The sequence below is a fragment of the Dipodomys merriami genome, unplaced genomic scaffold (genome assembly GCF_024711535.1).
Source record: "Dipodomys merriami isolate MVZ:Mamm:240054 unplaced genomic scaffold, mDipMer1.0.p SCAF_2, whole genome shotgun sequence".
Classification (NCBI taxonomy): domain Eukaryota; kingdom Metazoa; phylum Chordata; class Mammalia; order Rodentia; family Heteromyidae; genus Dipodomys; species Dipodomys merriami.
In genome coordinates, this window is record NW_027203381.1 from 38,413,364 (window position 1) to 38,429,859 (window position 16,496).

The 16,496-nt window shown below is 39.8% G+C and overlaps 1 protein-coding gene across 1 annotated transcript in view; it reads right to left on the reverse strand.

Moving 5' to 3' along the window:
• The window catches only part of Impact (impact RWD domain protein), a 33,660-nt gene extending 21,675 nt beyond the window's left edge, over positions 1-11,985 (reverse strand). Inside the window, exons 1-4 of the mRNA XM_070029417.1 lie at positions 11,887-11,985; positions 10,850-10,978; positions 9,832-9,884; positions 7,117-7,179 (exon numbers count right to left, since the gene is read on the reverse strand). Of these exons, the coding sequence (XP_069885518.1) occupies positions 7,117-7,179; positions 9,832-9,884; positions 10,850-10,978; positions 11,887-11,922 (281 nt within the window). The 5' untranslated portion in view covers positions 11,923-11,985. The remainder of the gene's footprint in view (positions 1-7,116; positions 7,180-9,831; positions 9,885-10,849; positions 10,979-11,886) is intronic.
• Between the last annotated feature and the right edge of the window lie 4,511 nt (positions 11,986-16,496).

Below are 16,496 nucleotides of genomic sequence, written 5' to 3' on the forward strand. Positions count from 1 at the left end.
ACTCCTTCAGAGACAATTTATATGACCTAAAAGACAATACTAATATGTCGTATTTATACCTTATTTCTGATAAAATATTCTCAATCCTCACTACTGCAAAGAAAAAGAAAAGTGTTGAGTATATATTCATTGATTCATACTGGCTCCAAATGTCTAGCTACCTCACATAATTAATTTTTTAAAAAAAGATCACTGAGAAAAAAGAATGTGTCATGGGTTAAAACCAAGTCAGGACCATGGTTATGTTAAATAATGACAACAGTAATAAAATAAAATCCAGTGGTCTCTACTCTTTTAAAAAGACACTAATTTTGGAAGTAGCATTGGTATATGTTAAAAGAAATCACCACACCTTACCACCTATCTCCTTCCTTTAGAAGTTCACCTTAAGCCAGGCTCTGATAGCTCACACCTGTAATCCTAACTACTCAGGCTGAAATATGAGGATCAAGGTTTAAAGCCAGCCCAGGCAGTCCATGAAATTCTTATCTCTAACCACCCTAAACCAGAAGTGCAGCTGTGGCTCAAAGTGGTAGACCCTTGAGCACAAAAGCTCAGAGACAGCACACAGGCCTTGCTTTCAAGCCTTATAACTGACAAGGAAGAAAAGTTCCCCTTAAAACCTTATCTCTCTTTGTCACCACTTATTGTCAGCACCCACCAAAGGAAACTTTCAAAACAGCTCTGAAGAAAACAATACTTTTTTTTTTTTGCCAGTCATGGGTCTTGAACTCTGGGGCTGAGCACTGTCCCTGAGCTCTTCAGCTCAAGGCTAGTGCTCTACCACTTGAGCCACAGCACCTCTTCCAGCTTTTTCTGCTTATGTGGTGCTGAGGAATCAAACCCAGGGCCTCACGCACACAAGGCAAGTACTCTACCACTGAACCACCTTCCCAACCACAAGAAAACAATACTTTTTATTTTCCCCCAGGGCTGTGGACGGAACCCAGGGCGTTGGGCACGCCAGGCGGGTGCCCTTCCGCTGGGCTAAACCCCCAGTCCCAAGTAAACAATACTTTTAAAACAACACTGTACCTTCAAACCCTACTTATCTTACTGGAGCATAACTCCTATGTTAAAATGAACTCCTATATCCTTGCTTTTCTAGGTTATCTTTTTAGACATATCCAAAGCTGCTTGAAAAGGTTTTTAAAGATTGAGACTGTTGGTGAATTTCTTTTAAACAATTCCTACTCTTAACTTCTCAATGAAAGATAATAACTGAAACACTGCCAGAATATTAAGTATAGGACGTGAGTGTATTATTCCCCATTATATATAAATAAGAAAACAAATTGACAGAGCTCAATTAACTTGGCCAAGACAGTCTTATAAGCAGTAAAAAGTACATAGCTAGAATAAAAACCAGAATTAGTACAAAGCTCAAGCCATTTTTCTCTCCTAACAAATAGCTAGGACTTTAGTCAAGTCCACGAAAACTCTTGAGTTTTTGTTTTGTTTTGTTTTTTAGGGGGTCCGGTTGTGGGGCCTGAACTCTGGGCCTGAGTGCTGTCCCTCAGCTCTTCAGCTCAAGGCTAGCACTCTACCACTTGAGCCACAGCGCCACTTCCGGCTTTTTCCTTTTTTGCTTATGTGGTGCTGAGGAATCAAACCCAGGGCCTCATGCATGCAAGGCAAGCACTCTACCACTGAGCCACCTTCCCAGCCCTTGTTTTGTTTTGTTTTGTTTTTTATAATAGATGAGGAAGCTCTCAACATTTACAATCTTAGTTTATTAAAAAAAAAACAAATACTTTAAGACTGGGCTTCAAAGCTCACACCTGTAATCTCAGCTAGGAGACAGAGATTGGGAAGAGTGTGGCTCAAGGTCACCTACACAACAAAAAATTTAGTTGAGACCTCATATCAATAATTAAACTGGTATCACAGCACATGTAGTTTTGTGAAAGGCCATAGATAAAAAGATCAGTCTTGTCCACAGAATGCTTGTCCTTAATTTTCTTTTTGCTCCACACTCATGATATGAGTGATTTTTCTCTCCCATGTGTTCTCATATGGATGTCCTTTAATTCCTAAAATTTTATCCTAATTTTACAGATAGAAACATAGACACAAGGAAGTCACATTATTTAAACACTGACTCCAGAAACAGGACTAAAACAACCCTAACCTCAGCCTAAGCTTTACAGGCTACATCTTACCTAGACCTTTAGCTTCCTTTTTCCTTTGCATATTTTCTTTGGAAAAACTCTGCCCTTTTGAGATATATCTAAATTTTTTTTAATAGAAGCCTGATGGCCAGTTTTACATCTCAGGAATGTCCTGAGAACCTGGGACCACATCCTCAGGAAAGAGTACCCTGAGGCTCTTAGTCTGAGCCTAACTTTCGGGCACAATGAATTAGTAAATACAGATTGCCTAAAAAGAGAAAACTATTAGCAAAGTCAATAATAACTCAGTATGCTCAAAGCATTCATCCATTAATCACCCTGAGTACCTAGTACTGCTCCATTAGCTTATCCCAGCCCTTAAAATCCCTTCTGCCTTTTGTCACAGAAAAGTTCAGTTCAAATTTAGTACTAGTTTCTTTCCATTCTAGTAGCTTGAGCAATGTTTTTCTTGTCTGCTTAACTTTTTTCTGCTAAAATTTCAGCTCTGATAAGCTCACTAGACAGAATTAACATCCAAAAGAACTTGTCTAGAATACACAAAACCCTGGGCTCCAATCCCAGCACTGGAAAACAACAACAACAAAAGAAAACAATAAAAAGTAAAAAAAAAAAAAAAAAAAGAAAGAAATTTAAAATTCTTGGATTTTTTAAATTAAGCACTGTTACAACGGATCACCATATATTCAAATATCATAAATCCCTATCATTTCCTTTCCTAGTAACACCGTAAGCATTACAAATATGTGTTATTCTCATCTATTCAAAAAGACAAATATAAAATATATAATAAAAATTAGCTATAACCAAGCTAATGTGTGCTTAGCTAATCAATCATCAAATCCTACTTCACATTCTTAAATATAGCTATTCTTTTCCATTCTTCAATAAACCCTTCCTGAGTTACTGACTGCTCTCCCTAAAGTGCTCCTTTCTTCATTTTAAGCCTTTCTACCCACTCATTAACCTCAACTCCTAACAGCCTATTCACCATACTACCACACAAATAGAATTATGTCTCCTCCTAAAATGCCCAGAACCTACAAGACAATACTCACAGTCCTTATTCCAGCTTAGAGAGTCCTTTTCCTCAAACTTGCCTCAATTTACATACCAGAAACATAAACTTTGTGCCATGGTGTGAATTTGGAATGTAACCACTTGGCACTTAACTAGTTCCCAGTCTAGCACTTTGCAAAGGTGGGGTCCACTGAGTGGTCTTCAGGTCACTAGGAACACACTGTTAACAGAGAGAGTGGGATCCATGCCTGGTTCCTCTCTTTTACTTCACATCATGAGGTAAGCAAGTTTTGCTCCACCACTCTCTCCTGTGGTGTGCTGCCAAAGGCCCAGTGCAATGGGGACAAAATGATCATCAATCTCTAAAACACTGAGCTAAAATAAACCTTTTCTCATGTTATCTAGTAATAATGTATTATATCAGCTATATATTATACTGATGAAAAGCTAACTCTAAAGATGGTAGGATGCTTCCCATCTTCATGATTTTGCTTACAAAGTTCCCCTAACAGAGTCCTCTTTCTTTGATTAACTTGTAAATGCTGTGCACAAATTCCCTTTCACAGTGAAACCTACCCTTGTAACCTATCCACACTCTCAAAGATGCTTTGGTGCTAACTTCAAAAAGTGCTACTTTAAGCCAAGTGCTGGTGGCTCATGCCTGAAATCCTAGCCACTTAGAACACTGGTATCTGTAAAAGAGGTACAAAGCTATCGTCTAGGCAGAAAGGTCTGTGGACTCTTATCTCCAATTAACCAGCAAAAAAAGCTGGAAGTAGATGTAGGGCTCAATAGTAGAGTACCAACCTTGAGTGCAAGGTTCTATATACCAATACAAAAAAAAAAAATGGCTGGAAGGAAGGAAGAAAGGGAAGGAGGGAGGATGGGAGGGAAGAAGGGAAGAAGGCAGGGAGGGAGGGCTACCTTAGACTTGGTTCAAATGGCTCAGTAAACTCTCTCCCTTTCACACTGGTACACATTCACCTTGTGTGTGTGTGTGTGTGTGTGTGTCTGTGTGTGTGTGTGTGTGTGTGTGTGTGTGTGTGTGTGTTGGTAAGGATCAAATTCAGGGTTTCTTGCACATTAAGCAAGAAATATAATGAGATATACCTTCAGGACTTTGGTTCCAATTTTAAAATTCAAAATCCCTAATGATGTGAGTATATTAATGCATTGAATCAATATTTACTGAAAAATCTGTTAACTGTTCTTTCTACCCTATCTTAGTAGTCACTTATAAAGACAAAAATCAAATTACTAATCAGAATGAAGCTAAATGTACTAACTTCAATAGTCTTATAGTTTGTGTAATCATAAAAGACTATGAACTGGGTACCAGTGGCTCAGGCCCATAACCTTAGCTGAGATCTGAGGATCATGGTTTGAAACCAGCCCAGGAATGAAAATCTGTGAGACTCTTATCTCCACCATAAAAGCCAGAAGTAGAGGTATAGTTCAAGTATTAGAGTGCTAGCCTTAAGCAAGAAAGCTTGAGGATAGCACCCCAGACCCAGAACCAGCATACACACACACACACACACACACACACACACACACACACACACACACACACACACACACACACACACACACACACACACACTAAACTTTAAAAACTATATTATTGATTGGGACATATGGGAGAGAATGATAGAGTGACATTAATAAAAATGCATTGTATTCATAACCTGACATATTAAATTAAAACTCCTTTGTATAATTAAAGATAATTTTAAAAACTGTTATTAATATATGTATTTGTTTAATTTTGAAGTTCAATAATATATTTCCCTTGCTGCCCCCTTCTGGAAGTATTAGAAAATATAACTAAAATTTGTTAAACAAAACTTTTAAAAAATACCATGTAATAGGTATTTCTATTTCAATTACATGAACAAAAATAATACTACTGGACTGAGTTTTTCACATACTTTGAGTAACTAACTAACACTATAAAAATTGTATATCATCTTGAGAATAAGCTACTTCAGAATCTCTGAACCTTCTAAATCTCAAATTGCTAGTTAAAGAGAAGAGTCCAATTGTATCTATGGAGGGAGTATCACTGGCTCAATTGGTAGAGCACTAGTCTTAAGCCAAAAAGCTCAGGGACAACACCCAGACTCTGAGTTCAGGCTCTAGTATATGGGCACACGCATATTTAGGCGCGCATGTGCGGGCATGCACAAACACATACACACATACACATACACACACACACACACACACACACACACACACACACACACACACACACACACACACGAAGGACTTTGGGACAAAATAAGGGTGATTGAGAAGCTACTTCAAAATAATGCATAAATAGATGAAAAATCTAACTAGTGAATACAATTAACATGAATAGAAGTCAAAAGTGAAAGATTTTCAAGAAAGAAGTGGTGAATATGAAAGTTACGAGATCAAGTAAAACAAGAGCTGAAAAATGACCATCAGATGTATAATTAAGACATCAATGATAAGCAACTTTTCAGTGTACTTATCTTACTCTATATTAAGGTAGAGGAAAGTTGGCCAAAAAAACTGGACTATACCAAGAAGTTTGTTGGGAACATAAAAGTTGGAGTGACCAGTAAGGTTAGGGACAGATATCAAAAATTATCTAGTTGAGAAAATAACATCTACATACTGAAGATAACAGAATCACTAAACAGGGGCCCAAGAAGACCACACTTCCTTTAAGAAGAAAACAAGTAGAATGGATTCCATGGTGACTTACCATTTTCTAATTAAATATTTTGGGAGGAAAAGAAACCTGCCTGGATCCCAAGGACACAAAGGGGGTACTCTCACTGTACCAAATGGGATGGCCACCTAGAAATATAATAGAATCTTTACTAGTTCCTGAATTGGAAAAAACTGATATTCCAGAATATTATTTAATAAATTAATATATCTCATTAAAATTAAGCCAAATCCATCATATCTTCTGGGCTAATGTATCAGCCTCCAAACTGGTTTCCCACACATTTTTGCTATTTTCCAATCCATCTCCACACAGCAATAGGATGATTTTTTTTTTCAAAATGAAAATCTTATTATTGGTACCCCATTACTTAAAACTGCCTCAATTTTTCTTAGGACAAAGAAAAAGCTCCTCAATATAGCCTTTAAAACTTCAATGGATCTTCCCTGACTACCTGGTCCAGGCCCTCTTCCCACTGCTATCACCATTACTAATTCCTTAATGATGTAGTTTCCTGACACAAAGCCTTCAGACACACCATGGCCTCTCACTGGATTTAACTTCACCAAACTAACTCAGTTCTAGAAGAAGATGCTCCCTCACTTCCTAGGTTAAGAAGGTTTTGCTTGTTGTTTTTTTTTCCCCTAGCTCAATTAGTACCATATTGCTGATCTTTCTTTTATACAACTTAACCCAAGCTACAGTTTACACTCGTTTTCATGAGGCTTTACGGAATATCTTTCCCTTGCTCCTGCTGGTAAATGCTAAATGCCATAAAAAAAATAAACAACTTTCTGTTTATGCTAATCATGTGTATCTAGGATCTAAAGTAGTATTTGTCATGTAACATTCATTGAATGAATAAATGAATGAGCAAGGTATTTAGACATTTAACAAGAACCTGCGGTTAGAATTCACCTGCTGTCAATTTCATTTCTGCCTATCTCTTCAAAATAAACATACAAGAGGAATTCTCTGAACTTACTTCACAAGTCAGCTAAATGTTTTATACCCATTAGCTCTAAATGTTACTGTGTTTTTATATCAAATGAATATATGAAATTACATAAATAACCTTTCAAGGGCTCTTCAAGTAAACTTTTTTGCAATTTTTTAAAATTTTACTATATAGATGATATACAGAATGGATACAATTCAAGCAATCTTTTTATTAATAAAAAGTTAGTATGACAAAAGGGATAGTAAGATAAGTTTCACAAGTACAATCACTAACAAAATTTTTAAAAATCACCTGTTACTTACATATATATTTCCTCAAGGCTGTTCGATAAATCCACACGTTCTTGCCCTTTTAACCAAGGAGCACTAATTGAGTAAAACACAATTAAAAAAAAAAAGATTATCCAAAGATTATGTTTATATTTCAAACAGAAATTACTGATTAGTACACAAATTATTTTAATTTTTTAAAGTATCTGCTTTCATGTAAATGGTGTCTATATTTGTATACTATGCAAATTTGAAACTCTTTCATTAGCATTAATTTATTAATCTTCCTCACAAACCATGACAAAATCAACACCAAATTAGCCTGTTTTAAGGGCTTAAAAAATAAAGATGAAAGCCAGGTACTAGTAACCCTAGACACTCAAAAGGCTGAGATCTGAGGATAGGGGTTCAAAACAAGCCAGGGCAGGGAAGTCCATGAGGCTCTTATCTCCAATTAACAACCAAATATCCAGTAGAGCTGTGGCTCAAGTGGCAGAGCACCAGCCTTGAGCACAAAAGCTAAGGGACAGCATCCAGGCTCTTAGTTCAAGCACCTGGACAGGTACTATATAATTTTTTTTTTTTTTTTTTTTGGGTCCGGTCGTGGGGCCTGAACTCTGGGCCTGGGCACTGTCCCTCAGCTCTTCAGCTCAAGGCTAGTGCTCTACCACTTGAGCCACAGCGCCACTTCCGGCTTTTTTCTTTTTGCTTATGTGGTGCTGAGGAATCGAACCCAGGGCCTTGAGCATGCAAGGCAAGCGCTCTACCACTGAGCCACCTTCCCAGCCCCTATATAATTTTTTTTTTAATGAACAAACACAAAGATAAGTTCATAGAATCTCATAAACTTTCCAAGTTTACTTAAGTGACAGAACTGATTGTAGAAGCTAAATATCCAGATTAACAATATGTGCCATAATACCAGGAGTTCCAATTTTATTACCTGGTCTCTCAAAAGCAACTCTTACAAGTAAGGTAGTTCCCAGATGATTGTGAAAAACATTTAGCTTTTTCTAAAAACATTAAGATTTAAAAATTTTTCTGTATTTATCATTATCATTAAATAAAAATGAGCTGGTCACAGGTGGCTTACACTTGTAATCCTAGGTACTCAGGAGGCTGAGATCTGAGAATCATGGGTCCAAAGCCAGCCCAGGCAGGAAAGCCAGTGATACTCTAATCTCCAATTAACCACCAGAAAACCTGAAGTGGTAGAGTGTTAGTCTTGAGTGAAAAAGCTGAGAGACAGAGCCCAGGCCCTGAGTTCAAGCCCCACGAGGCATGCGCGCGCACGCGCGCACACACACACACACACACACACACACACACACACACACACACGAGTTATTTAACTAATTAATTATTACTAAAGACTTATTTATTTATTGTGTGTACATGAAAGTAGTAGGGGGGCTGGGAAGGTGGCTCAGTGGTAGAGCGCTTGCCTTGCATGCCTAAGGCCCTGGGTTCGATTCCTCAGCACCACATAAGCAAAAAGAAAAAAGCCAGAAGTGACGCTGTGGCTCATGTGGTAGAGTGCTAGCCTTGAGCTAAAGAGCTGAGGGACAGCGCCCAGGCCCAGAGTTCAGGCCCCTGACTGGAACCAAAAAAAAAAAAAAAGTAGTAGGGCTTGAAGTTAGGGCCTTCCACTCTCGCCTAGATTTCTCTACTCAAGGCTAGCACTTGACCCACACCTCCAATTCTGGCTTGTTTCTGGTTAACTGGAGGTAAGAGTCTCTCAAACTGGCTTTGAACCCAAATCCTCAGCTCTCACCCTCTTGAGCAGCTACGATTGTAGGCATCAGTCACTGGTGCCCGGCATTACTATGGTTTTAAAATACATAAAAAATAATCCCACTACTAGATAAAAGTGTTAGTAAGTGTTTTTTGCAAATTTATTCTCTTGGTTTACACATATTATGAGGCCAAAATCAGCAAAGTAGATCACAGGTCACTTGCATCAACAGATCATAAGGAATAAAGGTTAATTTTAGATTTCTAAAAAAAATAGTTCCTCAATAACAAGAAGAAAGGGGCAAGAAGAATCACCAGAAGCATGCTGGCTAACTCCTAGAAGGCTGGCTGTTTTAAGTAAAGTTCAAAAAGGAACTCTAACTGTCAGCAGAACTAGGTTACGAAAAATAAACTCCAAGGGTCAGTTTCCAGATTACTAACTGGAATAACTATTCTAGTTATTTTACCTTTGCACTCTGTGACTGCTTTTTACTAAGATGCAAATAAATGTCAATGTGTAGGGTTTTTTGTTTGTTTGTTTGTTAAGATACTGGGATTTGAAATCAGGGCTTCATACTGTTCATGGCTGGTGATCTACCTCTTGGGCTGTATCTCATGTTTCTCAATGTGGGTGAGGTTTTGTTTTGTGCTGGTTCTAGGGCTTGAATTCAGGACCTAGGCACTGTCTCTGAACTTTTTCACTCAAGGGTAGCCTTCTATCCCTTGAACCACAGCTCCACTTCCTTCCCCCAGCTGACTTTAAACCATGATCCTCAGATCTCAGTCTCCTGATTAGCTAGGATTACAAGCATTGAGCTGGTAATGCACAGCTTTCAATGTGTTTTTAGGTTTTCTTTTTTAAGTTACATACTCTATGCCAAATCAGGTGTTTTTAATTTCTACATACATTTCAATTTTTAAAGTATTTCACATAAACACAATGTACATTATGGAAAAATACCTTTTACAGCACAAATTTTTTGGTAAAAATATAAAAGGAGAAATATAGCTTACTTCAGCTGATAAATAGGTGGAGCTGTACCTGGATATTCACTAGGAAGCATCACCTACAATGCAGTTTAAAACAAATCTGTTTACACTTCCTTCATCATGCATCAAACATAATCAAGCTAGTCAATTAACAAATTTCTAATCTGCCAAACCAAACCATTTTTTTAACAATATTTTACTCTCTCCCGCTCTACCACTACAGAACCACTTCCCAAACCATTTTTATATTAGACATCAGAAGAGAATTCCCTCCGCAAATTTATACTTCCATACTGAATATATTGTGTGACTGCCAGTGTTAGCTCCTCCAAAAGAGGAGCAAATTGTTTGCAGAGAAAATATAAAAACAATAAAGATCAGAACAGATGAGGGTGAGGGGAATGAAAGAAAAAAGAAAGCTAAAACAGCCATAACGCCATGACCTCCCAATGGGCAATTTGTATCATTTTCCGTAAAATTTCCTGGATACAAAAAAAAAAAATCCTGTGAAATTTATCATATACACTATACAGAAAAGGCTGTTACTTAATACAGAATCATATACATTTATTTTCAAATTAGTATTATCATAACAAATACTGACACTCAATTTAGCATCCTTTATGTTGAAAGCATAAGTGCTAAGCAAATAAGCACTAAGGAAGCCATGCTGATCTTTCCATTTGTTTTATTCTAATTCTCAATAAAGAAATGTGTCTACTCTATGGATCAGTCACATTACTAAGAGGTTTAGACCATCTTTAGAGGTTTAGACCTTTGCATATTACATAGATGGATTAACAAAAGGAAGTAAAACTCATTTGTCAACGGTACATTAACATTTTTAATAATTACAATAATTGAGATAAAGATTCAAACGACTAATAAAAGCAAGATTTGAGCGTGATTCATACATAGATAATCATGACAAAAATTAATAGAGACTACTCAAAATAACTCATGTAAGAATATGTTCAACCACGTATTAACTACTAGGACAGGAAAATGGCGGCAGAGAAAAAGAAAAGAAAAAAATATATACCTGCAAGCAAAGTGTCCACTTGGGGTCATCTATATCGTCGCTAATTCTAATACAAAATATTTTGGCACAGTCATCAATGACACACCATTCTTCGCCATAAATGGCTGCCATTGCTTCAATCTCCTCATTCTAAAAGTTGATTAAAGAAGAAAAGGTCAGCAAATGTACAAACCTATCACTAGCCTGGGGGAAGTCAAAAGTGCTTAGCAGTAGGACAACCATCTCTTACTCTTAACTCGTTTTCTGACTTACTGCCATGACAGGTACTAGCCTTCCTCCTGCATTACTAAGGCTTTGGCCTTTTCCTTATCCTGAGGTGATTCACAGGTGCAAAGATAAAGAAGACAGAAATCCAGCCCCCAGGACCATTCCTAATAGTTTTTCATTCGGCCTACATTCCAGCTGAGTTGTTTTCCTTTTTCTTTTTCTGAAACTAGGCCTTGATTTTATGTTTCGTTTTGGTAATCAGACCTTGAAACATTCTTTTGCTTTGCGATTAGAAATAACTAGATCTAAAGGTGAAAAAATGGGAAGCCTATACAGGCATTCGACTTTGGATAAATTCATTGTATCCACAGGGCCCGGTAAGAAATGCCCTATGAGCACCCACATGAACCACGCACGGGAGAAAACTCCAGACCAAGAGATCCACGGGCTCTCAAGGAACTGCAGGGTCGGTGTCAATGCACTTTTTCCCCCTCAAAGGGGAAAAAACAAAAACAAAAACTGGGCTTAAGGCCCGGGCCTCGGTGACCCAGTAAGGTACGGAACCCGGGTTCCAGCCTTGGGCCCAGAGTTGCTCAGGCGCGTGCCAATGGTAGACGAGGACAGCGGCCTTGGGCCGGGCCTGCAGCCGGCCCAGGAGAGCTGGGCTGAGGGGAAGCGCTGGCAAAATGGACCGCGGTGGAGCACTCGGCAAGGCCGAGAGGTCCGGGCAGCGCGGGCGCGACCCGGGGTGGCCCCGGGAGGCGGCGGCCTGGGAAGATGAGGCGAGGCCGAGCTGAGCCAGGAAGGTCGGCGCTCCGCTAGGGCCTCACCTGCCTCTGGTCGCTCCCTGCGTCCCCCTCGGCCATGAGGCCCCCCGAGAGCGGCCCCCCGTAGCCGCGATGGGACCGGGTCCGGAGAGCGGGGGAGCGGGGAGCGGCGCGGCGAGCAGAGCGCGGGCTGCAGCGCGGCCGGACCCGGAACCATAAACCCGGCACCACAGCGTTCCCGCTTCTACTTCCGGGTTGGCGAGCCAGCTGGGGGCGAGGGTTGCCGTGGTCGCTGGGCTTGAGAGACAGCTGCCAGGCGCGGCCCCTTGCCCGCGCTCCGTGTCCTAGCCATGGGACCCCCGAAGACCAGGGGAAGCTGCAGCCCCGAGGAGCCGCCGGGGAGCTTCTCGCCTGTGCTTGTTGCAGACTGCCTGGGGCTGGGGGCTTCTGCTCGCCTTGGACCCCTTGAGAAGCTCCCCCACCCAGCCACCGCGGAGACCTGGGGAGCTGGAGCGCGCCCAGCCCCAGGGAGAGACACCTGCCGCTTCCAATTCCAGGCAGGGGTGTTGTTTGTTTTAACATGTCTTAAGGCATGTTGTCTTGGAAAATATAGTTTTGATTTACCAAAAAAAAAAAAAAAAAAAAAAAAAGGAGGCAGAGAGGGCAAGCAATGTTGAAAACATGAGGGAAAAACCTTATCTGTGTATTGCGATCGTCTTTTAATGCCCTTGAACATTTTGTCTAAGAACAGCTTTTGGAGGAGACCCTAGTTAGGCCAATTAGCCAAAAGAGCATTATTATATTACCTGCCCGCCTCCCCCAAAAATATTTGAACCAATTTCTTGGCATTTCTCCCATAACCCCCAACATATATTCATTGTCACATTCCAATATATTTATAAATTATATTGTCAAACTTATTCCAGATAACCTCAACCAAGATATTTATTCTGTTCTTTGGGAGTGTATTTTGCCCTCCAGTGTTCACAAAGACGCATATACAAAAATACTCAAAATAGTGCATCTTGCTGCTTTTCCTTATGGACATTTTTCTGGCTCCCTTTTAAGCTTTACTCAGATTATGGATACACTGCCAAAATGCCTGAAATTAGCTCAACAGACATCTATGAGACATTGGAAAACACTGGAAATATAAAACAATATCATGTGTTGCCTTTAGGAAGCTAGAGGGAACAAAAGTAAACCAACAGTAAAAAGTGGACTACAAGTTTATCCCATTGTCTTCTACAAAGAATAGTGCTAGCCTTGAGCAAATAAAACTCAGGGACAATGCCCAGGCCCTGGTTTCAAGCCCCAAGATGGACAAACAACAACAAAAATCTAATAAGTGTTTGATTCAGAAAACTGTATGAGGGCCTGGGAATGTGGCTCAGTAGTAGAGTGCTTGCCTAGCATGCATGAAGCTCTGGGTTTGATTCCTTAGTACCACATAAACAGAAAAGGCCAAAAGTGGTGCTGTGGGTCCAGCAGTAGAGTGCTAGCCTTGAGCAAAATGCAGCTCAGGGACAGTGCCCAGGCTCTGAGTTCTAGTCCCAGGACTGGCAAAAAAGAAAAAGGGAGGAGGGAAGGGATGAGGAGGAGGAGGAGGTGGCAGCTGGTGGTTCCTGTCTGTAATGCTAGCTACTTAGGAGGCTGAGATCTGAGGATTGCAATTCAAAGCTAGCCAACAGAAAAGTCCAATGAAATTCTTATCTCCAATTAAGCCTTGGACAAAAGAGCTCAGGGAGAGCACCCAGTTCAAGCCCTATGCTGTCAAAAAGAAAAAGAAAACAAAATAAAAACACTATGAAGTTTCACCAACTTAATAACTCAGGGACTGTTGTATGGTGGGAACAAAACTCCTGATTTCTTATCTGTTTTTCTAAACATATGTGAGAAACCAATCATTCCTCTTTCTCAACTCATGTAACCTGTTTAATAATCTAAAATTCATTTTCACTCCTTCCTGTCTAGAGCTTAATATACTATGCCCTTTGCACTGTTGAAAAAGCAAGTCTCTCTCACACTCATTACTAATCCCCATTCACAATCTATTACTACAATTACCCATTTTTTAAATTTCTAAGCTCATAATCCAGTTAAGGGGTACTTGGCCTGCATCATTAGAACATAGAGGGTAAGAGCATGGCCTTGCAAAATATACTATTTGATTTAATTCTCCACACATGCTATCTATCCAAACTTGGGTAAGTTAGTCTCTCTGAGACTTGCTTTCCTAATCTATAAAATGAGACTGTTAATGTTTATGTTGATAGTTCTTAAAAAAATAAAAGTAAGGAATCACCTAGCACATTTTTTTTTTGTCAGATGTGGGACTTGAACTCTGGGCCTGGGGGCTGTCCCTCAGCTCTTCAGCTCAAGGCAAGTGCTCTACCACTTGGGCTACAGTTCCACTTCCGGTTTTCTAGTGGTTTATTGGAGATAGGAGTCTCACGGTCTTTCCTGCCCGGGCTGGCTTTGAACCACGATCTTCAGATCTGAGCCTCCTGAGTAGCTAGGATTACAGGCGTCAGCCACCGGTGCCTGGCTACATTTTGTGGCATGTAGGAAGCATACAAGAAATGATAGCTATTGTAACTGAAATTATATGTGCCTATAGCATCTCAACTACTTGGAAGCTTAAGGTAGGAAGTTGAAGTAGGAATTTTGCTTAAGCCCAGGAGTTTGAGAGAAGCCTGGGCAACCTAGCAAGATTCAGTCTCAACAAACAAACCTTAAAGTCCATCTATGATATAGTATCCTTGGTGTATAGAGCAATGGGCTCCAACAAGAGAAGGGGAAAGCTTCAGAAAAAAATAATACAATAGTTCAAATTGTTTGTTGCTTTATGGATTGTCTACATGGGTTGCTTTATGGTTTTTTGTGTCTATAGCAATAGATGAACATTAGAGACATCATGAATATGCATTTCTGAAATTAAATGAAGAACCTTAAAACTTTCATGATATAGTAATAATATAGAAATTTTGCCTACTGGGTTCCCTTGCATCCCTTTGACAGAACAAATTAAGTTACCCACAAAATATTGCACTGGTAATTGAAATGGAATTAATTTGAAGTAAGCAGTGTATCAGTTAGGGTTTAAACAGGAAATATAAGAAATTTAGATTATTTAATTGAAGAAAGATTAAGGAAGGGATAACTTAAAGATGAGGTGCAGTCAAAGGACCCCACAAAGAATAGAGAAACTGCTGAGGATGATTAAATGCGGGAAGCTGTTAAAACTCCCAGAACTGAATGGAATGAAATTCGCGAAAGCTGCAACCACAGAACAGTAACTACTCATGAGAATCTATCTATGACTGTTAACAATATGTAGCCACTGTCAGAAATTACTGGCAAAATAACAATAGGGATAGGTGAGGAAGAGACAAAGTGTCAGAGGAGATGTAATATTACTGATACTCCTATAGGGCTCTCCCTTTTGCTTATGCTCTTTCTCCTGCTGATTACCTCTCATCCTCTGAATCCATTATTGAAATATCCTTTGTCAGAGGGGAAGAAAGAAACATGGTCATCTACAGAGGCTAGCCTCCAGGAGAGAGAGCTGTGAAGGAAGAGAATATATCTGGAAGTGCTATAAGCCACTTTCAGATCCTTCCATCAACATCTGGACAACATTCTCCCTGTGACTTGTCTCTTTCCAGTCCAGTCCATGCATTGATGATGTTGGTGCCCCCTAAAGGAAGAACCAGGACCTGAAGGGCTATGAAGTAGCACCATATTCCATTATGATAGCATGCCTTGGAGGTTTGGGGGGCAGGGGCGGGAGAGGTGGAGGGGCTTCTTTGATGATTTCCTCTCTTCTGAGCTTCTGAATACTTTTTCTGTACATGCCTAAAAGATATTTGCAAATGGATATTTAAGATTATCTCACGGGACAGTGGCGGCTTGCACCTGTAATCCTAGCTATTCAGGAGGCTGATATCTGAGGATCATGATTCAAAGCCAGCCCCAGCAAGGAAAGTCCTTGAGACTTTTTTCTCCAATAAACTACCAGAAAACCAGAAGTGGCACTTTGGCTGAAGTGGTAGAGCACTTGCCTTGAGCTGAAGTGGTAGAGCACTTGCCTTGAGCTGAAGTGCTCAGGGACAGCGCTCAGGCCCAGAGTTCAAGCCACGACCAATACCACCACCACCACCAACAGCAACAACAACAAAAAGGTTATCTTATGTGAAACTCAGCATTTTCCATCCAAATTCAAAATTTTTTCCAGACTATATTATTTTCATGTATCAACTGCCTCTCTGTCTTACTCATTGAAGGGGTCATTCAAGACTATTTATTGTGGATTCTTTAACTTTCCATAACCTGCATGGGGAGCAGGAAATTACTTTCTCTCCTTTTCTAATTCTCCCTACTTTTACTCAGTTATACTAAAATCCTTGCTAAAATTTAAATTATACTAGATCTATTCTTTAATCTGTGCTACTTACTGTTAAAATATGCTCTCTAACAACCAGTGGACTCACAGCAATTGACATAAAAATAAAGAATTGACTCAGCAAAGCCAAGTTTACCTTCTGCAGAAGGATGGGCCATCAGCCAAAAATTTGGCAAGCAAGCACACAGAGAAGGCAAGCTGCTCCCTTATTTACCCCTAAGAAAGCATGTCCTCCACCTCTGCTCAGATTGATTGAAATCAGATTCAC